This window comes from Rhinolophus ferrumequinum, chromosome 5, assembly GCF_004115265.2.
Source record: "Rhinolophus ferrumequinum isolate MPI-CBG mRhiFer1 chromosome 5, mRhiFer1_v1.p, whole genome shotgun sequence".
In the NCBI taxonomy this organism is placed as follows: domain Eukaryota; kingdom Metazoa; phylum Chordata; class Mammalia; order Chiroptera; family Rhinolophidae; genus Rhinolophus; species Rhinolophus ferrumequinum.
In genome coordinates, this window is record NC_046288.1 from 17,871,578 (window position 1) to 17,897,706 (window position 26,129).

At 32.7% G+C, this 26,129-nt stretch overlaps 1 protein-coding gene across 10 annotated transcripts in view; it reads left to right on the forward strand.

Moving 5' to 3' along the window:
- The window catches only part of EXOC1 (exocyst complex component 1), a 50,996-nt gene that overhangs the window by 20,941 nt on the left and 3,926 nt on the right, over positions 1-26,129 (forward strand). For 6 of the 10 annotated variants that reach the window (XM_033106276.1, XM_033106277.1, XM_033106270.1 and 3 more), the window contains 9 exons: positions 4,725-4,874; positions 11,065-11,170; positions 15,289-15,333; positions 16,610-16,773; positions 17,341-17,448; positions 18,636-18,712; positions 19,213-19,441; positions 22,927-23,110; positions 24,888-25,087. In XM_033106276.1, the coding sequence (XP_032962167.1) occupies positions 4,725-4,874; positions 11,065-11,170; positions 15,289-15,333; positions 16,610-16,773; positions 17,341-17,448; positions 18,636-18,712; positions 19,213-19,441; positions 22,927-23,110; positions 24,888-25,087 (1,263 nt within the window). The remainder of the gene's footprint in view (positions 1-4,724; positions 4,875-11,064; positions 11,171-15,288; positions 15,334-16,609; positions 16,774-17,340; positions 17,449-18,635; positions 18,713-19,212; positions 19,442-22,926; positions 23,111-24,887; positions 25,088-26,129) is intronic. The other 4 variants (XM_033106280.1, XM_033106274.1, XM_033106278.1 and 1 more) reach the window with 1 other exon arrangement.

The following is a 26,129-nucleotide window of genomic DNA, read 5'->3' on the forward strand; positions in this document are numbered from 1 at the left end:
TTTGGCAGTAAAAGAAAAGGAAAAACATAGTTTCAGACTTTTAAAATTAATACATTTACCTCTATGAGAAACTCACTCGTATCATTTTATTTACGACTGATGTAGGCCAGTAAAACATCTTCACATTTTGGAATCACTGTTCCAGAGCATGCTATCTGTGATGTCTCTTTCATAGTAATACTTCTACATAGCTATATTTTAGTGAAGCCTGAAATGCATTTTTATTTACTAGTCACTTCTTGTGTAATATACTGTGAGAGTAATATTTTTAATAATTGGCCAGGTTGTTTTGATTCTTTTAGATCTTCTAGACCCTCAGCTTCCATTAAAATTATAGACTCTTACCTATATAATTTTTACATTTACTGGGGATTCATGTATCTAGTAAGATACTCAGGAGAATCAGGCCAGTTACACTAATTAGGATTCTGATATTGAAATCAGGTATTCTAGGTAAAACTAATAAAATTGAGGAAATATGTGCATCAAAAATATGTCCTTTTTAAAATTCTTTTGGTTGTTTTTTGAAAGATGTGTCTTGAAAGGATGACTGTTCTCTGCCCTCCCTTTTCCCTTTTGGTTCTGCAGAGACCTCATGATTCTGTACTTTGCCTTTGGCAACATGGTGAGACTGATTATGTGCCGAACTAAAAGTACAACCAAAAACACTGAAGTTGCAGGGTTTTTTGCTAACACGCTTCAATTTGGAAAATTTTCTTTCAATATGTATTCATAGAAACATCATATATTAAAATAAAGCCTGTGTAATAGACCATTATTCAGTTCATGTCATAAAAATTGTTTCCTTAAGCACATTTCACAATTTCCTAAACATAGGTTGATGATCTGTGGTTAAAAGCTTAGAAAGAATTATGATTATTTAAGATGAGTTTTCGTGATGTTTGTTGGAACTTTGCTCAGGTTTTATTTTTTCTTTAAAAAAATAAAATTAAACATGCTATAACATAGAAAGAGTTCCTAAATGATGAAAATTTATTCAGCATTTCACATGAAAGTATTATTTCTGTTAGACAGTATAGCAAAGTATTTAAGAGTGTGGACACTGAAGCCAAACTCCTGGATTTGAAATCCTGACTCTGCTACCTCCTAGCTGGGTGACTTGGACAAGTTAATTACCTCTTTATGCCACCTTAGTTGCCTTTTCTAAATAATGGGGGTAATAAAAATATCTACCTCACAGGGTAGTTATGAGGATTAATATAATAAATGTTCAGCACCTAGAACAGTGCTTGGTTATAGTAAAGTATTCAATATTACCTAATTTTATTATAAATTATAATATGTACACTAATAAAAATCTGTGATTCACTAAGTTTTGGGGAAATGTATTTGTCTTAGATTAATTTGGACAAAGTCTATTTTTTTAAATTATGTTAATAAAATTTTGCTGTTTTTTTAAATGAGGAAAAAAGAATTCTGCAAGGTTATTGTGAAGATTATAATTTATATATATATATGATACCTAGCATGGTAGTGGGCAGTACATTTTAGTTGCTACTTTATTATTATTTATACTAAGAAACTATAAACTGTCTTAATTTTAAAAATATGTAAAGAATAAAATTTTTTGCACATTAGGGTTCTAGATGTGATAATTATATTATTGATTAATTAAACAATTTAAGTATTTAATTTTTCTATATTCTGTAATATTGTGGAACCATTTTTTTCTAAAATTAAATCTTTTTGTTAATGGTAATAACATTCAATGTGTCTTAATAGTAATGGTTTGAAGGTAAGGATGTTCTTCGTATTAGAAGTGAATTTTTCAGGTGATGGTGATCTTAAAAGACTTTGCAGAAGAAAGATTTGAATAGTAATTTTTGCGAAAGAGCTTTAGAAACTTTAAAATCCTCTATAAATGTTAATAATTCATTCTTCCATTTTCAGAAGAGGTTTTTAATTGAAGATCTTTCCTGACATTAAATTAAATAACATAACTAAACATCTAATGGCCTCAATAAATAGTTGTAGAAGAACATAAACAATTCTTTTTAGTCTTGAATCATTGAGAAAAATTACTGAAGAAAATTATTTTGGGTAATGAAAAGATATCTAATATTGTTATTAATAAAGGCAGAAGATTTAGAAACATTTAAAAGCTATAACAAGTCTGTCAAATGTTCTTCCTCTTTAGTCAGTGTAACTAATTAAGATACACAATATGAAGACATTGGTAGAACTAAAACTATTAGGTTGGTGCAAAAGTGATTGCGGTTTAAAAGGTTAAAAATAATTGCAAAAACCGCAATTACTTTTGCACCACCCTAATATGATATCTATCAATGCTTAGTATCTAATACCTGTGATTTAATGGACTCCCAGTGATCCTTCTGATGTCATGAAAAAAACATTTCTGTAACATATTTGTGTTGACCTTTGCTAACTATAATTAGAGATATAGTCCAGTGGTAATACTGGTGTGTTTTATTTGATATTTTTAATTTTGTTCATATTCATTGTTAGTTTTTACTTCACGGAAAAGATGGAGGTGCCCAAGTGTTTCAGATATACAGAATAGCTCCATTTTTCAACTATAGGTCTTAGTGCTGGATGATTTTGTAGGAAATGGTGATGATTTTATATTCAATCAGCCATCCAGAAAAGAATGTCCACACAGGTCTTGCTCCCTTATCCCTAAGTTTTGGGGTCACCTGTACTTTTAGAATTTTTCAGATTTTAGAAAAGTAATAGAGTGTATATACTATTATGTATTATGTAATCACTCCAGGAGGGTCTGGAGCACGCCCGGTAATCAAGCACGTAATTGTTTCTACAGCAAAAAAAAATGTGAATAGTCACTTAACACTATAAATAGCCTCATGTTAAGTCAGGTCAGCTTTTGCCATCAAAATAGTTTTAGCATTAAGCTTAAACTGAGATTTTTTGGGTTTTAGAATTACAGAAAGGAATAGTGGACCTTATATACATCATATAGCTTGTATATAACATATGTTATAGTTGTAAATTTCTGTTGCCTCTGCCTTCTGGTTCTTGTTATTTTGAATCAGTCAGACTTGTGTTCTGATACTTTTCAGCTTTCTTTGGTCCAATTTCCCAAATTAACCTAAGTAGATATCATTAAGATTAATCTTAAAAGTGTATTGGTTCTACACACTTCTATACGTAATTTCTATATAATGGGTTCTTACTTTCTTTTTATTTTCATTTTAAATTGGGGATATAGTATTACAAGAAGAAAATTCTCAAACTGACTGATTTGTAAACTTTAGTGAAGAAGGAACTCAGATAATGATGGTTTTAGTACTTGGTGTGTCTTATACTTCCACCTTTCTTACTCTAAAGGTACATTTCAATTACTAGAGAACTCTATTTCCCTAGGCCAGGAATTTTTCTTTCTGGATGCTCTCTATTTAAAATAAATTGGTTTTTAAAACCCATAACCACTACATTCTTATTTTGTATATGTAATAAAGCATATAAATTAAAAGAAATATCTTAAAACAATTTAAATTCAAGGTGTTTATAAGCTAATTATATCAGCTAGTTTAATACGTATTAATTAACTTTAGATAACTTTGCTGGGAAATGAGTTAACAACCCCAAAATTCCAACGGTCTGTCATTTTAATACAATTTTCACAAAATGCTAACAAATAACTTCTGACTAAGTAAATCAGATTGAATCAGAATGACTTCAAATAAATCCGTGCTTTTTTGCCCTCTCCTTATTCTTAAGGACTTATGTTTTCAAGGGGAATCTACTCCTTGTATCTTCCAGCTCCCCATCTCTTAGACACTGGCTTTGAGTTCCATGATAAATGTTGACCAAGTAGCAGAGAAGGAGAGCTAGATTGTTTCAAAAAAGGTCTAGGAATATTTTTATTGTTTTATTTTTTTAGATACCAGTGACTAGTAGGCAGTTAGAATTTTTTGAGTCTGGTTAAAATGATTTTGTTTGAGGTTTTAAAAGAAAACAGAAGGGAGATTCACATGACTAAGATTCCAGTTCTTCCCACCTGTGTGACCTAAGCAGATCACTTTACTCTGAGTTTCAGTTTGTTCTTCTAGAAAGTATGGTTATTGGACTACTCTACCAGGTGTATATTTTCTAAAACAAAAGTCAGGATATATCCTCTGTTTAAGACTGTTTGATAACTTACTAAAAGTCTTACCAAGGTTTAAAAATAAAATCATATAGTTATTTAACAAATTAATAGAAAAATTAAAATTATATTATCATCAGGGAAAGCCCAGGGTATAGTCATCAATAATCCTTCCTAATTCTAAAATGCTATATCCTATATGTTTTTATCTGTTGTTTTAAATATTGTAGACTCTAATAGAAATGCCATAGTTGTCGACAATTTGTTTTGAATAATTTCCCTATTTGGTGTGTTTCTTAATACAGTTTGTATCGTTTATTTGCTTAGTAAATTGTAAAATGATATGGTATGGGAGAGACAAGCTTGATTAAAACATTCATTCTCAACTCCTTTAGAAGATGAGATGAGTAGTTGATTTATCAGAGTGCCATTGTTAAGTGTTTATGATTATGGTGGTGGTGTCCAGGATGGTTGGTATACACAGGATGATAAAAGAAAACAAGTAAGTACTTGGTTTTTAATTTTCTATGTTCTGTTGGTTACACTTGGCCACATTTGGTCATTGTTTAGAATTTTCAGTTACAACAATGTTTCTTTTACTGTCAGTGATATTTATTTACTTATTTACTTACTCTAGGGTCATGATCAGAGTTCCACTCTTGCTCAACACTCTGTTGAACTGACTTTACCTAATCATCATCCATTTCATAGAGACTTGCTCCGATATGCCAAGCTGATGGAGTGGTTAAAGAATACAGATTATGGAAAATATGAGGGACTAACAAAGGTATGGATTTGACGTCAATTTGACATCACTGAGTATAGAGCATAATCTTTTAGAATCAAGAGGCCATGTATACAGTTCCCCAAGTGACATTTGAAATACTATAGTGCATTCTTAGCAAAGCAGAAAATAATTGAATTTCTGAGTGCTCATTAGCCAGGGAGAACATTTATTTTATTTACTCAGGTAAAGAAGAGCTACACTTTGAATTTCAGTATGATATAGTTAGTGTTAGACCATACTGTATGTAGCCTGAAGCATCATTCATTTTAGTTAAATGCTATTATTATTTCCTAAATTTCTTTATGTGCATGGAAACAATGGAGTATGAAGCTGTGAGTGTGGCATTTGCCCTCTAAGAATTTGTAATCTGTTCTGTTAAGCAACTGCAGAGTGCCTCTTTATTAAGCAAGCATTTCACTGTTTCAGGCACATATGGCCTAACAAACAGTCCTGTAATCTCAAGAGCTTCACATCTGACTGGGAAGAACAATTATACTTAAAACAATCCGCAAAAAGTTAAGTGCAAAACAGAAAATTAGTTTAAATCTATGGCAGTTTAGAGAAGGGAAATCATGTCCTGAAGTGGTGGGGGAAAACTTTAGAGAAGGTATTGGACTAGAATTGAGTTTCAGGTAATGAGTGGGATTAGGAAGCCTGAAATCAGAGGAAGGGCAGGATGTGCAGACAAAGGTGAGAAAAGATGCCCTTTTCCCAAGACAATGAAGAGGCAAGCCTGACTGGAGCAGAGATTTCATATTCTGGAGCAGAAGGAAATTATGTTGAAAAAGATGAGCCATGACACCATGACAAAAGACTACATGGGGAAATTAATTAAGAACCTAATGTAATAAGTGAATGAACTAATCAGAAACTGGGAGACAATGAGGAAAAACTGAGGGTTGCTAGATGGGCGGGGGGAGTGGGGGGTGGGGGGGAGGGTGAGGGGATTGGAGGGCAGTCGGTGACCACAGGATGGCCACGGGGTTTGAAAATTAATCTGGGGAACGTAATTTGGTGGTTACCAGAGCGTAAGGGGGTTGGGGGGTGGGGGATGAGGGTGAGGGGGATCAAATGTACGGTGATGGAAGGGGAGCTGTCTCTGGGTGGTGAACACACAGTGTGATTTATGGATGATGTGATTCAGAATTGCACAACTGAAATCTATGTAATTCTACTAACAATTGTCACCCCAATAAATTAAAAAAAAAAAAAAAATATTAAAAAAAAAAAAAAAAAAAAAAAAAAGCACACTCAGCTTCTCAGAAAAGAGATGATACATAAATTCCACATAGCCCAAGTAGTGCTAAAGGTCTACAAGATATATATTAAAGTGATGTTTGTTTAGAAAAAAAAAAAAAAAAAAAAAAAAAAAAAAAAAAAAAGAACCTAATGTAATACAAATGAAATGAAATCTTGAACCAGGAAGGTGGTGGTAGGAATAGAGAATATAAAACAAAAGAGAGACTCCAAGGCAGAAGGGACCGGATGACGCTAGATTGCTAGGCTTGGAGATTATAATAGAAGAGCAATGATACATATCACTGACTGAATGTCAGCAGTTGGAGAAAATAAGAGTCGTTTGTTCACATACTCATTCAGCAAATGAATTGAGCACCTGTTACATACTAAACTAACGTTGTAAGTGCTAGGGATGCAGCATTAAAGGAAATAGGCAAACTTGGCTTCTGAGGGTGCATATTTTAGTGGAGAAAGACTGACAAAAAAGTCAGTTATACAGTATGTTAAAAAGTGCTGCTGAGTACCCTGGAGAAAATACAGCAGGGAATGCCCGGCCTGGGGAAAGGTTACAGTTTCAAATAGGATGGTCCGAGTAGGCATCATGAGAAAGTGACATTTGAGCACAGATATTAATAATAAGCAGGGGTGAGCAGTGGGAGTTACTGGGGGGAAGCTTTCCAGGCCCAGTGCTCGTGCCCAAAGTCAAGCCCATGCGCTGGTGGAGCAGTGAGGAGGCCAGTGTGGCTGGAACACAGTGAGCAAGGGACAGGACCTTAGAAGGGCAGGTGGGAGAGGGAGGATGGGGTGAAGCAGGGCAGATCTGGAAGGGACTGTGCACCCTTGTAAGAAATTGGCTTTTACTGTCAAAGAGATGGAAAGGCGTGTTGGTAGGCTTTGAGCAGTGGAATGACATGATCTGACTTAAATTTAATAAATGGTCATTGTAGCAGGAAGACTTGGGTACCATACTTTTCTGGCATTTATGCTGTGACCTTTAGCATTGGACCCTACCTTGTCACTTAGGAAGCTAAAGAATTGCTAGCTAACGCAAATACATAAATAGCTATATTTCTATATTGCATATAAGAGCAGTTCACTTAAAATTCTAAAGTACCATGAAAAACATTTAGAATCTTTTATCTGTAAGTTTTGGTGCATTTGGAGTTTAAAATAAAAAAGTCCAAGTAATGTATAACCTATTTTAATAACTACTAATTTAATTACGTGAACAACATGACCTTAAAAGATGTTCTTGAATTGGAAAGAATGATGTGTTTTGTCTCTGTGGAGCGAGAATATGGGAATTGTTAATCTAAAGGCTGTTCCCCTCCACCCATGTGCTTGTGACCTAAAATTTCCCAACAAAAAATTTAGATAGCAAAATAATCTTATTTTTAGATAGCTTTGTTAGTAAAAGTTTTTACTAAGTTAGGAAAATTTTTCCTAGTTTTTGCCTACTTTTATTCAGAACTTGGTACTCTCTTTTCACAGTATTTTATAAGTGAAAATTATTCTTTTTCAGAGAATTAATGTTTTTAAACAAACCCATTTTACCTTTATACTTACTGAAATAATTATTGCCACTACTATCCTTTGGTTCATGCTTCATGAGAAGGCAAAGGGTTAGGTAGAAATTTATGAGAAGTGTGATGACAATAAAAAGGTAGATTGTACATTGTTACCAATCTATTAGTATCAGCATATTGAGCAGTAGGACATTTTTATATATCAGTGTTTGCGTATCTTCTCTTCAAAGTGCCTTTGCCCATTTAAAGTAAAATCTGGCACCTTCTACTTCTAAACTGAGATCATAAGAAAGGGGACATAAACCTTGGTAAAATAATATTTAAATATCATTTAAATAATTATTTATTTAATTACTTTATAATTAAATAATTATGAATGATTTAAATAAAAAATATTTAAATTATAACAAAAATGCTTTTCAAAAAGGATGTAAGCATCCTGAGGGGTTTACACACATCTTATCTGACTAGCTATTTTAGGTAAAATTATTTTTGTTCCTCAGAATTAGTCTTTTTAAGTGTTATGCAACTCTACTGTTGTGTTATATTTTGTTTTGTTTTCATTCAACACAATTGTGATTTGGCGAATCTTAAGGAAAAATATTTACATTACTGGAATTCTTTGTTTGAAGTTAGGAGGATTAATGTTTTGAATAATTAAACATTATTATAGCTCCTTAAGAGTTTTGTGCCAACAAGTGCTTTGTCCCCTAGTGAATATTCAAATAAGTAATCAATAAGCTTTTTGCCTAATTGTGTTCTCAGTGAGTATTATTGCCTTATCTTTATTTATAATGCAGTATTTATGAATGTAATTTAAAGTGAAGAAACAAGACTATAGCCAACCTAGTGATGATTTGTAGAATCTTTCTTTGATCACAGTATATTTTGGATTGACAATATTAATGAGCTTTTTAAAATGAAGTTGACTTATTTCCCAAGAATGTTACTTGATCCCGTGGTTTGAACTTTTGACAGACTATGTATTTTACCTCATAATCTCATTTCGTTGCTGAAGTGTTGCCAAAAATGGGAGGTTTATTAAAAAGGAAGAAGGAAGAAAGGAATGAAAGAAGAAAAGAAAGAAGGAAACACAAACCAGTGTTTGTTTAGTAAAAAAAAAAACAAAAAAAAAAAAAACCCCAGTAAATAATAATACTAATTAAATCCAGATACTGTTTGCACTTGGTTGGGTGTACGCAGCCCACACTTGTTGGTGAACAGGAAAAGCCTATTTCAAATTCTTTAGGAATAAAAATCACTAGGCCCTGCTGCAGCTTACTTTGACTGATTCTTAGCAAAGCCCTGTTATTTGGTATACGTAAATAGAGCCTATGGAAAACATGGCTGCCTTGGTCATGTAAGAAGCTCAACTGCCCAGATTCCCTCCTCCCCAGGATTATGACCCCTATCTGTGGCTCTGGGTCATCCATGTAGGGCCATTAATAATAGAAATGGTCCATCTAGGCTCGGGTAAGAAATGAGCTTTCCTCCTATAACCTCCTGAGGTTGACAGTCAGTCTTGAAGATTGACATCTTCCCTCGACCACAGGTTTACATTTGTGGAATTTGCTGTTTTGGTTAAAGAAAAAGTAAAACACGGAGGTCTCCATAAAACTCACAGTCAGCACAAAATAAAGTTGAAAAGACTGCCTCAGATAATATTTAAACATGTGATAGTTAAATTTTATGTTAGGTGCTATATGCAAGGTGCTAAGAGGGATACTACTCACAGTGAGAGATATCTTTCAGAATTTGGTTAAAGGAATGAACTGATAATCACACCTGTCTATGGCCTTTCCCACCAGTAAGTTCTATTGAGTACCTGGGAAAAAGGCAGCCAGTCATTTGAGTCCCATTGAAAAAGATGATTTTCAATAGTCTGCTCAAGTCACTATTTTCTAGGTATCAAAATAGCTGTTTTGAAACTGTTTAAATTGCTTGGGTGGTAATGTGCATTTAAACAATTTGGCTATTGGAATGTAGTCTCTTATACTGAGTGATTTGAGTAGAAACCACTGATGAAAAGTTTACAAATTATGCAAAGCTAATTTTCTACTTATCAGTCATTTACTGATTTGCAGTGATCAATATTCTATGAGAATTTAAAAAGTGAGACAGCCCAATGAAGTAGGAATTAATTTTAGGGTATATTTTAATTTATATCTGCTTTCATAATTATGCAAAGATTGTGGGAAAGAATTGCCCATTTGAGTAACTTTTCTTATAGATACAGTGTGGGAAATGTATATGGCCTTCAAATTGAAGAAAAGGAGAATCTATATTATGTTTCTTCCAATTACTGTTTTATAAAGATATGTCTACAAAATACCTAAGAAAATCTGTGATGAACTATAAGTCAATATACAGATATTTACATAATGTACCTTTTGATGTTTAAAGCAAGGTAAACTTGTTCTAAAACTGGATGTATTAATCTGAAATAATAAAAGAAGTTGAAACTTAATTCCATGATAAATTTAAAAGAAGAGCTAGGTACAGTTTTTCTGTTGTGGATTTATTTATATTTAGTCAAACTGCATATGGCATTTAATTTAGTACTTGGAAAAATACTATGTGGTCTCCCACTGTTGAAGAATCCTTCCTGAGGGTATGAAATATATTTATGTGATGATAAGCAGATATGAAGGAATGAGTTTGTATGCTAAATACATGTTTTTATTTGAGCTAAAATAAATTTGTTTATAAAAAATTAATTATGAAAACTGTAAGATGTGCTAATTAAATTCTTATTGGAAATAACCTATTTTGAGGTAATACCCCAAGCTGACCTGGTACAGTGAGACTGAATGTACTCTTTCATTGCCATTGACACCGTCTGTTGATATAGTCATTTTTAAAGCATTATGGCCATATGGAGGAAGTTATAAAGATTCCCATACTCTTTGGCATGTAAGTCCATCCTTAGGAAATTATTCCAAGGAAACAATCCATTAGAGATGAAAAGCTTATTGTGACATTGTCTATCATAGCAAAACACTGAAACCACTTAAGTGACCTACGTTAGGCAAGTGGTTTACTAAACTGTGGTACATCAAGATCAAAGTGTAATACTTTGCAGTCATTAAGGTGTGAAGCTGGAGAAACGCCAATTTTCTGCCTCAAATATCTATACAGTATAATTACAACTATGTTTAAAATATGTGAAAGTTAATATAGAAAAATGAAAATATAAGTATGATTATGTTCCATTTCACATTTTTGTAAATTTCATAATTTTGTAAATTATGATGCCTGTTCAATTTTTTTTAAAGACAGAAAATAGCCTAGTTTTTGTATCCGATGAAATAATCAAAATTTTAGACTATAAAATTTAAAACAAGCATGAAGGACATGGGGGGGGATTGAAAAATGGAAATTGTTATATTTGTTTTATTAATAAGTACGTGTTACTTTTATTTAAGAATTACATGGATTACTTATCACGACTGTATGAGAGAGAAATTAAAGATTTCTTTGAAGTTGCGAAGATCAAGATGACTGGAACAACTAAAGAAAGCAAGAAGTTTGGTAAGCTAGACACCTCAGTTCATTGTTTTCTATTCTATTAAAAATGGTTTTATTTATGACAGCTAAGCAAGGAGAAAGAAGATACACTAGAATTAATGAAAGAGTAAGTCTGATGCATTGATTTGATTTATAGGTATTTCACAGAAGAAATGTAAAGTTTTTTTTTACTAATTAAAATTCTGCAGTATGTAAATCTGACAGCAATTGTGTACTTATGCTATAATTAAAAATATATATTCATAAGAAAAGCAGTTGGCCAGAAAATGAAGTGCAGTCTAGTAGAGAAAGTATTAGACTAAGAGAGACACGTTGAGAGTTCAGTTTCTGACTTCCTAAAAGACCTTTTTTAACAGTTGTGGGCAAATCACTGATCTCTTTCTTAAGTCATTGCTCTTCACAGGGAAATGAAAGTGATTCCTGGCTTCTTACTTCTCACTGGCTATTTTGAATTAAAAATAAAGTTTTTTTCTCCCCTGCCAGGGAGATACAAATATGATACCCACATTTTCTCCTGTGATTATACCTTATTTTTCCAAAGGGATATTTTTGAAGTGTGTTATTTTTTTGTTGCTTCTAAATGTGTTAAATGGACAAAATAAACAAACAAACAAAACCCACCATGATTTGAAAGGATAACCAGTGAAAGTATCAAGTGAGGAAGGTGATTTGCCAAGGCCACATTCTGCTGTTGCATGTGCCCATCTCTGGAGTTCCCTTTGGATGGAGTTCTGTGCCAATCAAGTCAAACCTGGCCTTAAGTGGCTACAATGTGTACTCCTCACTGTGTCTGCATAGCTCCCCCTTTAGAATCATGAGCTTAGCATTTGCTTGTTGAAAGGAGCCTATGCCCTAAGCTACTTCAGTAATCAGGAAACAGGATTGAAATTGATAGCTCATCTTTCCATTCTTTTCTTTAGGACAAAGAAGACTGTCTTTAGTGGGTAATTATTTTGTAATTCACTGGTTGGTTGGTTGGTGTTTTTTTTTTAATACAATACTAATATATTGATATACTAGTCCAGACTTTTGAAATGGTTTGAATCTGTGTACAAATTTGTTACACTTAGGTAAAAATACTGATGAGAATCTTGGGACAATAGGCTTTTGGAAACAGAAATGCTAACTCATCCTAAAGGTTAATTGTTCTCAAACAGCAATGTGTTTATATCCTTGTTAATGTTTCACTGTGGATATGTGATGTTTTTGGTTTTTGGTTTTGGTTTTTGGTTTTTTTTTAGTAAACAGCATATTATTAATGCAGTTACATGTTTAATGTTTTCATTTAGTATATTTGTCACCACTTGTTAGTGAACCATTTTATTTTGAGAGAACTCTTCTACAGTGTATGAAAACTGGAGGTAAAAGGGAAATCTTTCTAAAATTATGTCTCCTGAGGACATAATCCCAGGATCATAATAATTTATCAAGCCTAAGATTCACACTGAGATAAATGACATAATAAAAACATAATTTAAATCAAGTATAATAGCATCTTAATGGAATTTCATTAACCTGAAAGCTAATTTTTTTATTTTCCTAGTCCTTAAAAAGTTCTTAAATTATCTTGTTGAAAATATTTTTAAATTAACACAAATACAAGTGTAGAAGGCATTTTTATAGTTTTAAAACTTAAAATTATATTTCTTCTCTATTAAATAATAAGAGCTAAGAGAGTACTTTTTGGTAGTTGATGGTACCAGAAAATTATATAATTTCAGTTATTTTGATAAAATCAGCTATAAGATAAGAAAAATTCAATAATAAATGGAATTCAGAGGATAAAACGGTTTGGTTAATCTTTGAGGAGCTAACTTATTAGTTAGCATTTAAAAATAAATTTCAAATTAAACACAAATGATAAGTTCTAAATGAGGTAGAATATAATTTTTTTAAGAGACATCTTTTCAATGATTCAAATTATGCTAAAATCAATTTTAATAATAATTATAATTAAAATAGAAGCCTGAAATTTCAGAAGGATGACTTTAATGAATCAAAATTAGTCATTATAAATAATATTTAAATATGTTGTGTTTTTTATTTGCTCTGAAAATGCTGGATCATAGATGCTATAAGAATAGAAAGTCAGATTGGATATATTTTATAAAAGTAAATTGTATAGTCAGCATAGTCATAGAGATTAAGGAGAATATTCTTTTTTTGAACCACTCTGGACTCAAGTTTTTAACATCTACTTAGTTCAAATAATTCAAAATAATGTTAAAATGCCAGTAAAGTATCTTTTCTCTGTGATAAGGTCTTTTTTGATTAATAGGTTTACTTTGACATCCTCAGAGGCGTGGAATTTTCTCCCCAAGATTGTTATTTTGGTGGGTTTTTCCCCCGTTGTATTCTGCAACTGTATGTAATAAAATGGCAGGCAAAGGAAATTTAATAATTATTTGTTAAATCACCAGTTTTTTCTTTCTACAAGTAAGATAATACACACATGCATTTTAGTCCATTAACATATGCATTTACATAATTACTGCCTCTCATTTAACATTCCAAAATCTTAAAAATGGTCTGTCAAAATCATTTTTCATTCTATGTTTCTCTACTAAGCTACGAAGTTTTGATTCCAAAGGGAGTCTTGAATAGAAGACCGAATTCACAGCTGGCTGGAAATTCATCCAGTAAATATTTATTAATTATCTATTATATAATAAGCACTACTAGGTTCTGAGAATGCAGCAATGAGCAAAGACCCTACCCTCATGAAGTTTATAGTCTAGTAAGGATTATTTATAGATATTTAAAAGTTTACCTGGATATTGTTGCATGTTGCTGATAAATAATGTAGACTTTTTATTATGAGTCCCAAATTGTAGTTAATAGGCACTAGTAGTAATTCTGTATTCTTTATTGGCTACCAAAAAAAAAAGTATATGAAGAATTAGACCTTGCTCTGGAACTGGTGACTTAGTTTAGTGACATCTTAAGGCCACCAGAAAGTACTGTTCAGATTGGCCAGCTAGGACGTAGCTCCAGCATGATCCTTGCCCACCTCTCTAATGTCCAGCCTTATTTTTCACAATCCCTTGAGTTTCAGGTAGCCAAGGCTGGAAAGATACACATATGGCTCATGTGACAAATTAGTAGCTCATACTTGGGCTTTTGCCTTGAAGTTGTCAGTGACAGTTGACACATTGTTACCTGTTTTTAAAATATTTCTAGGTTATGTTCAGTTTTCTCTTTCATTCTGTAATTTCTTTCTTTGCCTTTCACATCAAATTCTAATTTGAGTTTAGAATGTTTCACAAAATGATCTCTGTAATTGATCTTATAAATACTATACAGAGAGAAGTTTTAGAATAAAAGAAATGCCAAATGATCCTTAAAAGCCCAGATTCCTTCCCCATTCCTCGTATTTGTATGGTACAAGCAATAAAGACACTCATGTCAGAGTGGGCCCACAAAAAAAAAAAAAAAAGAAAAAAAAAGAAAACCTCAAATTCCTCCATTAAACCTGTTCCCTCGGCTTTACCCTTCCATCCACTTATCTCCTGATAAATAGTATTTTGATATATACCTTTTATTCCAGGTGTTCACAAAGCCAGTTACTAAATAGTACAGCTTGATATTTTGAAATGGTTTTAAAACCCCACTCATACAATTTTTTATCAGATGTAGTATAAAATTATTTAATACAGTAGAGATTGCTACCAGGAGCTTTCAGGAAATATGGAATTGTTGATGCATTTATTGTCTAAATCTATAACTGCATTCAGTAAGTTTCCACTATATTATTTACTTGAACCATATTTTCTTCAGAAACTAAAACTTGTAAATATAGTCTTTTGAATTTAAATATGTCAGCTTCATAAACTTAAAACAATAATTTAAAGGTTTGGGGTGATTTTACACATATAGATATTTTTATCTGAATATTTGAGTAAAAATAATACATTAAAAGACTAGTAAAGTTTTTTCTCATAATTTTTCAAACAGTAGCTGACCAACTAAACATATGTTGCACCTCTTGTTACTTGATGCTCATGGTTCTTTGCATGTGTCTTTTAAACTAGAGCTTTAACTTCCTCTTGTGCATGGTTTGTGCAAATTGCAGTTTATTAACTTGTCTTTGTCTTTGATGCTTGCAACCTAATCCATCACAGCTACACTTCCTCGAAAAGAAAGTGCTGTCAAACAGGAAACAGAGAGTGAGTATACTTAGTGTATTAGTAGGTAATCTCAATGCATGTTTGTTTAATGTCTAGAAATTAGTTGTTTGTCTTGAAAAAGTTACACCAAAAATATTGATTATTCAGAGTTGTCAGGTATTGGTGAAATAAAACCAACATGATGGTAGTGGTGTGGCTACAGCAAAGAAATATGTAATGTAGTTACAAATATATGGTGGATAACCAGAAATTTATGAAAAGGCTTAACCATTATACTTCTGTTTTCAGGCTATGATTAGAAACTATAAAAATTCTTTTACATATTGGTCAGACTTTACATAACAAAACCAAAGTTTGTCTTTAATTGTTCTATTATACCTTCATTTGTCTCTTTTGGCCTTCAGCAAATAATACAGGTTAACTGAAAGATATTCAAGAAGAATAAAAAAATGTTAATTTATTTATATTTAATTCTGAATAAAAATATCACATTTTCTTATAAAAATGGAATCCTTTCATTCTTTAATATATGTAGGATTGTCCAGCCATATTGTTCTCATTTTTCTTTATGGCTATGATGGATACGTATATTCATACATAAACACAGATGTCCTATATTAATATAGTTAACGATATATTACATTTTGGTTGTATTTAAATATAACAAGTTTTCAGGTATTTTTTCTGTTCATTTTGGTTAGTTTTTAAAGAACTGTAGTTAATCAGTTCCCTTTAATCAGTATAATCAGTATAAAAGCAGAGTCTCTGGGTTCAGGAATATATTAAGTTGAGTTTTATGTAATTGACCTTTTCATAGGACAAGAATGATCGAGAATTGGCAGTTTCACATGGTTCAGCCTAATATGTGGAGACTAGTAATATTGAGATATGACAGTTTTCTTCAGAAATATAACAAAATTATACTAGCTAGTACTAAAGGGTCAGAGACCATCCATATTCATGTCTTTTGGATGGGAAAGAAATCCTCATCTATTTTAGTGCAGAGATAATCATCAGGCAACTTTGTTTATGACGGGCCTGGACAGGGCATAGATTATGTGATCGTTAAGATCCCTTTCAGTCCTTCTCTATAGATCAGTGCAGTTTCACGACTCTTTACAATATGCTCAGGAATAGGACACAAATGTTAACGAAAGAAAAGGACACTCTACAGCCTGTCCCAGGTGGTAGACTTGTGCCCTAACTGTTAGGAGCCCTGGAAGACCGAGACAGTGGAAGGGAAGGTAGCCCTGAGTTATGCTGTGGATCGTTTATTCCCAAAGGTCACGACTTTCAAAGTTCTATTATTTCTTAGGTCTTCATGGAAGTTCTGGGAAATTAACTGGATCTACTTCTAGTCTAAATAAACTCAGTGTTCAGAGTTCAGGAAATCGCAGATCTCAGTCATCTTCCTTGCTGGATATGGGAAACATGTCTGCCTCTGATCTCGATGTGGCCGACAGAACCAAATTTGATAAGGTAAATAAAACAACAGGTACTTCTTAAACATTAATATTAATTTTCTAACAGCAGTTCGTTATTATTTTAAGTGTGTTCAAAGATTCATTCTCTCTCAATTAACCATGTATTTTCCAATTCTGAATCTAAAAAAAATACTTAAATGGCAAATAAAGTGTGACTTATCAATTAAATGGCATTATAGCTTTATTAAAATTTGTTAGAAATCGTAAAATACTTGTATCTCAAATCTGAGTTCTTTAAGTAGCTACAAAGTAAAGAGGAAATAACAGCTTTTATGAAGCTAAACTGTTCTCGGCAATGCATTAAATAAGCTTAAAAAGTTTGTCTCTATGTTCCTCTTTCCAGATTTCAAGTGAATAAATGTTATGAGTTTCATTTTATGTGTGTTCTAGCCCTGTCATGCCTTGATAATACTGCTTTGTTCTGTCAATTTTGGAAGAGTTTGTTTTGGGGATTCTATTGTGATTATGGATACAGCATCCATGGTCCCTGCATAAAAGTGAATTAAATGTGAAATGTTATTTTAAGTATTTGGTGCAGTTCTTTCATTTTAGTTTTCTTCAGATCTTTGAACAGGTACTAAGTGAACTGGAGCCCCTGTGTCTAGCAGAACAGGACTTCATAAGTAAATTTTTCAAACTGCAGCAACATCAAAGTATGCCTGGAACTATGGTACGCCTCACATTTATTTATTGGCTAATATTTATGATCTGTGGCATCATTAGCCTGATTAATATGTTGTCACAATTTCAATATCAGAACAGAAAATGAAAGAATTCGTAATGTAAGGACTTTTAAAATAATTTTGTCATACCACAAGACAATAAAAACAGTGATAGTTAGAATTTGGGCATCTAATTTAATATTCCAGACTGTCTTAGGCCTAAACATTCTCTAAATTACTGAGGGGGGGACATGTCTGAATTTACTTTGCAAAAAAATATATATATATTTAAAAAGCAATTTTAGCATTATTTTAGTAGTCATCAAGAAAAAATACAATTTTCCAAAAAACGATCTTTGATGTTTGAGTATATATGCCATGGTCTAGCAAAAAGAAAGGGAATAAAAAAGAGAAGGAAGGAAGGATGAGGACTCAAATCTTTCCATGGTTTTGTTAATAACTAGCTATGAGACCTTAGACCAATTATTTAATTCCCAGTTTCCTAATCTGTTCAGTGGATTTAGAAATGCCTATTCAGCATTCCTCTCATGTGGTGAAAATATAAGAAAATAAAATGAGAGATTTACAACAATATTTTGAAGGACTTAAAAAGACCAATTCAAATAAAGCAATTTTAAAATTTAAGGTCATCTTTAAAAAGAGAACCAACGTATAAAAAGCAGTCATAAAATAAATGAGAAAATTACCTCAAATGGTTGACGACTTTTAGATGGTGGTGATAATAAATTTTCTTACTTCGTGGCTTCTGTAAGAATTTGTGATAGAATTTTTTAAATGGCAAAGTTTTATTAGCATGATTACTGAGATTTCTTTAATTTTTAAAATTCTTTATTGAAAGTTGTTTCTCGGTATTTTCTGTTTTTTGTTGAGCTGCCCTCCCATTCCCTTTTCCCCCCAGCCTCCTGTACTTTCTTTCTCCCCACTTTCCCCTCATGTGCACACATACAAACACAGCTTCTCACCCCACAATAATTCTCTGATAAAATCTAAGAACAAAGCATTTGATTCTTAAAGAGCATACTAAATTACATAATTTTATCGGTAATACTACCTTTAAAAATCATTATTTTTCATAATGTATTCTAGGAATTTTAAGACTGAGCAGGCTTTTGCTATATAAATTAGTCAAATTGTTGGTCTTTTATTATGTAAAGTACCTGAATAATTTTTACAGACTGAAGCAGACGACCTAGATGGAGGAACATTATCACGGCCACATAATTCTGGCACACCACTGCCCGTTTCATCTGAGTATGTGTTTGTTACTATCTATTATTTATTTGGGGAAAAAAATAAACTCTACATTGAGCATAGAGGAGTACAGCTCAGTGAGTCCAGATGGCTCTCAAAGCACCGACGTGTGTACGCCCAGTGTCCTACTGAACATCTCACTGAATTAAAATAGGTGCTGTTGTGTGACTGCAGTTCCTTTCTCTAGTCTTCACAAAATATGTAATCAATTTTGAGGTTTGCTGGTGGGAAGTAGCATTTGAATTGCCATGTATTTCTCGGAAATCACAAAGCACATTTCAGGATCCAGCTTTACAAATGAGAAAGTTAATTAGTGATAAAATTTAACTTCAGAAAATGTTTATATGGGAAACCAGTGTATAATAATTAGTTCATCATATTTGGACATTTTATTAGTGGAAATATCATATGTTACATTTTGTATATATCCAGTGGATTAAAATTAAAGATGAATACACCTGAAGCTTGTAATAACTATATTTTGTATGTTTTCTGAACAGGAAGGATATGATCCGCCAAATGATGACTAAAATATTTCGCTGCATTGAGCCAGAATTGAACAACCTAATTGCATTAGGAGACAAAATTGATAGCTTTAATTCCCTTTATATGCTAGTCAAAATGAGTCATCATGTGTGGACTGCACAAAATGTGGACCCTGCTTCTTTTCTGAGTACTACATTGGGAAATGTTTTGGTGACTATCAAAAGGAACTTTGACAAATGCATTGTAAGTTTTTTTTAAAAAAACCCTTAGAATTCTAATCATTGCAAAAAATAGGTAAATGTGTTTAAAGCAAGAGATTTCCAGCTTTGCATTGGGGCATCTACTGTTCTCATCCCCCAAAGCCTTGAAGCAGGGTGTTGGCTACAATATATGTGAACAGAGGTGGTTGGATGATACTATGTGAGTTAGCTTCCCTTCTAGATTGTGAATCTTGGTAAGTTCTGGAATAGGTGGCATAGCAACTGTAGCTGCTCAAGAGATCCACTAGGTGAATCTCAGTTAACTAATTAGTGACCATAGATTTAATGAAACAATTGAAACTGTCATTTGGATTTATTTTTGTTCTTCTTTTCATATACTCTAATGAGAAGATTCATAATTGGATTCTTTTAACTGATTGTTTAAACTATGTAAGTTTATTTTATGTGTAATAGCTTTGATTAATAATATTGCTTTATTTTAAGAATCGTTCTTATAATAACTTGCAGCAGTCATCATCTTCCTCCTTGTCATAGTAAAAGAAAAATCATTAATAACTATAACTTTTATTTATATAACTTTATTAGGTTTTGGTAAGCTTGCAGGTATGAATTGGGCTGGGCCAGGTTCTAAAAACAGTTGTTTTTGTTTGTTTATTTTTAATTAACGTACTTAGTATGTAAAAGTGGATATGTATGAATATTATTTCTATTATGTAACCTTTAAGTTATATTTAGTTCTTGAATATCCATAGACTAATGGGAGATAAAAATATTAAGAGCAATTAAAATCCATATCATTTTTTATACTTTTTAAAAAATAAAACTTACCGAGTGTTTGAAAGTATAAAAGCAACCTATATCCACTATAGAAACTTAAATGTCACCTCAGTAGGCTTGTTAATCTCCCTTTCCTACCAAATGATTTCACTTGGTATTTGAAATACTGTGAAATTTGACGATTTAAGAGTTATCTTTTTCCTTCCCCCACCTTCACCAGAGGTGATGAAAAATCTGGAAGGTCTGATAGCAAGCTTATAGCCAAAAGAAAAAGGAAGAGGTACCAAAGGCTAAGATGAATCGCACGTGACATAGCTGAAACACTGAATCATGAGGACACTACACGTTTCCACAATATAAAGGCTTTGTTGCTTTTATCAGTAAAATGTAACTTTATATAATACCTCTCAACCCAGTAGAACATAATTGTTAAAAGCATAGGATGTAGTGTCAGGTAGATGTAGACATAGGTTCAGATTAAGTACTTAGCACATTGTCTGGCACAAAATAAGAGCTTACTAACTGATAGCTCATAATGGTGGTGGTGGTGGTGGTGGCGATGGTGATAGTAACAGTAGTAGTAATTAATGATAGTTAATTAAAGAACGTTCATGTTACTCTCAAGGCAGGGCAGTGGAGAAACAAAGTAAAATTAACCTAGACAAAGGTGTAAACTCATATTTTCTTGTAAATTGTATGTATTCCTATGGATCTACCTTTTGTCACTAAAGGGAAGGATGGTCTCTTCTGCTACCTGTCATCGCTGTCTCTTATTTTAACTCACGTCTTCTCAGTGTCTGGTAGATTATGTGTGCTCAGTAAGTGTTAAATGTTTTGGTATTTGGGACAAGATCAGGACCTAGGGCATACCTTGAAAAGTAGTGAATGGGTCTGTGTGTATTGACCCAAAAGTATGAATGTCAGATGGCTGCAGAAAATGAAAGAGATAGCACCTGAGTTTGATTCTCATCTGGTGGCCAAATCAGAAGTGTCTGATGTTCTTCAAGGAACAAGGTTAAAAAAGGTAGCCTAACCCGAGCTAGAGCTAAAATTGGAAAGTAACTGACACATCAAGTACTACCAACCTGGACTCTGCAGACCAGGATAGTATTTCTTAACTACGTTTAATTTGCTTTTCAGGATTCCTCACACTGTAGGGAAGTGGATTTGTACTCTTAAACCTTTGAGCGTGATATGATTTGGTGAAATTACCGTGGACACAAGTAATACGGTGATATGTGGCAAGCCTCAAAGTTGTAGTTTTAAACACTGAATAACGTCCATGTCCTTTTGGTGATGGCAGTATGATTTGGCAAATCAGCTGGAAATTTGTGAGATTTAGTTTATTGATGGCTTTTTTTCAAATGAGCCATTTACTTGTTACAAAGCCAGAGAAGATAACTATGTATCATTTGGAACATTTCCTATTCATGTTCAAATATATTCAGGCTATAATTCTATCCTTTGCATTTAAATGATGCAAAACAACAATCATCAAGTAGTTTAATAACAATAGACCAGCATTCACAAATCAGTGCTTACTACCTGTATGTACCAGGCACTGGTCTAGCACTTGGCACACATATCTCATCTCGTCCTCACAACCTCTTCCTTCCCACATAAGGTAGATGCTCCGAGAGGCTATGTGACTTTCCCCAGTTCAACAGCTAAAAAGTGATGGAGATGACATTCATAACCCCCACAGTGGGGTTCCGGAGCATGCAGTCTTACACTGCCCTCAATCTTACACTGCCCTCTTTACTGCATCCATTTTTCCTCCTCACAGTAACCAATACTGATGAAGTAGAATAGTAGTAAAGATAATATGAAATGGTTGACAGTACTCACAGGGCTTTCTTATACTAATACCTGTAGCCTAAATAATTCCTTTCTAATTCACATGTCATATGGTTTTCAGGTTATACCCCAAAAATCTGAACACAATGAAATTTTAGGAAGAGGTTGAAAATGATCCCACAGTATTTGGCAGTGTATCCTTACTGCTAATAGATCTAAATCTCCTGAGAAGTACACAGAGCCATAATTGAATCCATGGATCTTTTTGAACCTAAATGTCTAGATTCTGTCTACATGAAACATCCTTTTTGCACTTTGTCACTGTCATAAACAAGCACTTTGCTGAAGTAATTTAGAATAAGTTATGAACAGACTAGATACATGGAAGACGATACAACGCAAATCCGTAGGAGAAATGCCTATTCTCCCTCTCTGTTCTCACACCCCAAAATACAGAACTTGTCTATGCAAACATTTTAAGCTGGTGAGAATTGGAAATGGCTGTAGTTCTCACATTTGGCCATGTGGCTGCCAATCAGAAGTGACCTGGAGAGAACCTGTGTGTGCTCTTATCAGCTGTGTCCCAAAATGGGCAATTGCCTTACACTTCTTTCATAAATGGTAAAAATGTTTATTGGTTGTTTTTACTTTGAACAAAGACAAGGTTCACAGGCCTTGTTTACCTCTTGTTTAAAATAATTTGGATTTTTTTCCTTGACTTAATTTTCTTAACTAAAATATATGTATTTTTTAATGTATAGGAATAATTTTTCTTAGTTATCCCTGTTGTATTCATCTTTAATTAGTAAACATACAGAATGTTCTAGGTACTAAATTCTATCCTTCCTCTATGATATATACATTTGGTTGCAATTACATGTTGTTTTTAAGTTGCTTGGCTATTTCTCTCCCTCACTTTCTGCCTAACTTTAGAGTAATCAAATAAGGCAAATGGAAGAAGTAAAGATCTCAAAGAAGAGTAAAGTAGGAATTCTTCCATTTGTTGCTGAATTTGAAGAATTTGCTGGGCTTGCAGAGTCAATCTTTAAGAATGCTGAGCGTCGTGGAGATCTAGATAAAGCATATACTAAACTTATCAGAGGAGTATTTGTTAATGGTAAGCTTTTGAATTTTTGGTTGGTTGTTTTTATTATTTCTTGTATCTTGGAAGTTGGGAGGCAGACATGTTTATTATTTTTCATATTCTAAAGCCTTTTTTAAGTGTTCTGGAATTAAAGTTTTCTTAAATTTGAAAAACAAGCAGTATATAAAACCCATTCATTATTGTCAGGAACCACTTATGTTTTAGAGTTCATATGCGCTAATTACTATCCAAAATTGAATTCATTTTTTTAAACACAAAAAATGACTTCCCAGGTTACATTTGCATTTTAGCAGGAGTCTTCTGGAAATGATAGGCAGTGATGGCTGTCTAACCTTCAGCAAATCAATTCACTTCTTTAGGCCTCAGATTTTGTTTTCTGTCACATGAGGTAGATTAATGCTAAAATACTGTAATTCACTGTCTTCTTGTGTCAGATCCCACAATTAAGTTACAGAAACAGCGTGGATGTGTCATTTAATTTGAAATAAATGATCTGGTTGCATATATTCAGAAATTTTAAAAGCTAAAAAACTGACAGGAAGTGGAATCATCTCACCAATTACATGTGACATACTTTCAGTGGAAACAGGTCTAGGGGATAGGTAAATACATGATTAAATGTTTGTATGGATAATATTTCTTTTAAAATTCAAACTAACTTTGCTTTTTCTGATTGTAATGTAATATATGCTCATTGCACAACCCCAAAAATTAGAAAACAGATTTTAAAAATCAGATAATTTGTAATCTCATCATGCAGATAACGTTTAATTATTATCCTTCCAAACTTTTCAGTATGTCTCTCCCTCTTTAAATGTGCACATTGTATGCGTGTATTCTCTAATACGAAATTTTTATCATACCTTACATGCCATTTTTGAACCTGCTAGACTATAATCTCAGTCTTATCAATGAGTATAAGATAACCATAAACATTTTTAATGATTGCATAGTATTCCATGGATCATTATTTATTTACCAAATCTTCTATTAATAGGCATTTAGTTTGTTTCCAGTTTCTTGCATATATTTTTGTGTAGTTGTCCAGTAATTTCCTTAGGGTAAATTACTACAAATGGAATTACTGGGTCAAAAGGTTTGTGTATATCTCAAGGCTTTCGCCAAATTGCCATGCAGAGAGGTAATACCAGTTCAGTGCTATGAGCAGTTGGTGAAAATTTCTGTCATATCTGCACCAGTGCTGAATATTACTAGGTATTATCAATCTTTTTATTCTTTGTCAGCCTAATAGTCTGTAAATTTATTTTGCTATGGTATTTTGTATTATGCAAGAGTTTTCAAATTTTATGTCAAATTTATTTACCTTTCCCTTTATGACTTCTAAGTTTTGAGCCATTCGTAGAAAGGTTTTACTATCATAAAATTATTTTTTAATTAGCTTTATTTTTCCTTAGAACTTAATGATTGCATTTACTTATTTATTTGCTGTCTAAGTGCTTGAGCAATTTAGAATTTGTTTGGCTGAAAGATGTGAAATAGGAATCCAAATTTAATGTATTCAAAAGGACCAGCTGGTTGTCCTAACACATTGTGAATAATTCATCATTTTCCCCACTGATTGGAAAAGCCACCTTTATTATGTACTAAGTTTCCAAATATATGAGACTGTTTTAGAATGACTTTTTAAATTAGATTTAGGTGAATGTAAAGTCCGGAAATGTGCTTACTTCTTCAATTTGAAAATGAAAAAGATCATGTAAATATTTTTATGCTAAATATGGTCATGCTCATATCAGGATGTTATTACATTTTTTCTGTTTTGATTTAGTGGAGAAAGTAGCAAATGAAAGCCAGAAGACTCCTAGGGATGTAGTTATGATGGAAAACTTTCACCATATTTTTGCAACACTTTCTCGTTTGAAAATCTCATGTCTAGAAGCTGAAAAGAAAGAAGCCAAACAAAAATACACAGATCACCTTCAGTCTTATGTCATTTACTCTTTAGGACAACCTCTTGAAAAACTAAATGTAAGTATATTTTCATTTAGTATATTTTCCCTGGTGTTGAACACAAATACATATATTTATATACGAATAACACAACAGACATTTATCCTAAATTTGCTCACATGTGATGCAGGACGATAAGGAAGGAGGGACTCAGTTACTAAAGCTGCCAGTGTGCCATGACACTGCAAAGTGCTCTGTATGCACTGTTTTTTCAAGTTCTTGTAAACAAAGATGGGGTAAGATAATAGCCCTATTTTACAGTGAAGAAACTGCAAGTAAGAGAACTGGCTTGAAGTTGTAACTGGCAAGTAGCAAAACCAGGGGATGAACCCTGGATTAGGCTTTTCCATTATAGTAGACTCTCATTTCTTACTTAGTAAGTAGCTAATCTTTATCCCTAGTTCAGAAGAAGATTTTGAAACTTTATCAAGATAAAAGAAAAACCGAAAATCGCTTTGTTCGTTGCCTTTTCCTTTCCTGACTTCTATCATTCCCCAGAGCAAGTCTAGTCATTAAAATTAAGAAATGATGGTTTTAGAAAACTTTGCAACACAGTACAACAATTCTTCTAATAACGTTGTTTCATTCAATATGGCTTTGTTATAACGTTAATGAGATGCCAGGAACTTAACTCTTGTTTATGTGACTTAGACTATGGTAAAAATGGTTTTCATTAGGCATTGTTTCACTTAGTCACAGAATCTATCGACATTAAGTCTTACTGTAGATGCTTAAATGGACCCTTCTTACTGACCTTGTCCACAATGTGATTTGTCATCTTTTGTAAGTCTCTAACTTGAAATTAGAGTGAAATAAAAAATATGTACTTGTCAATAATTCAGAGAAATTATAAAAGACATTTAATCAAATACTGAATCAATTCCTTATAAAACTTAAGGTCAGATATTCCTTTAGGATTAAAGGTCTGTCTGAGCCCTAAAGCTACATGATACTTAATTGTAACATCAGGCATTCCATTTGAAATCAAATTTAAACCAGAAGCATTGCTAGATCCTTTATTTAACATTGTTATGAAAGCTCTAGGCAATGTAATAAGACC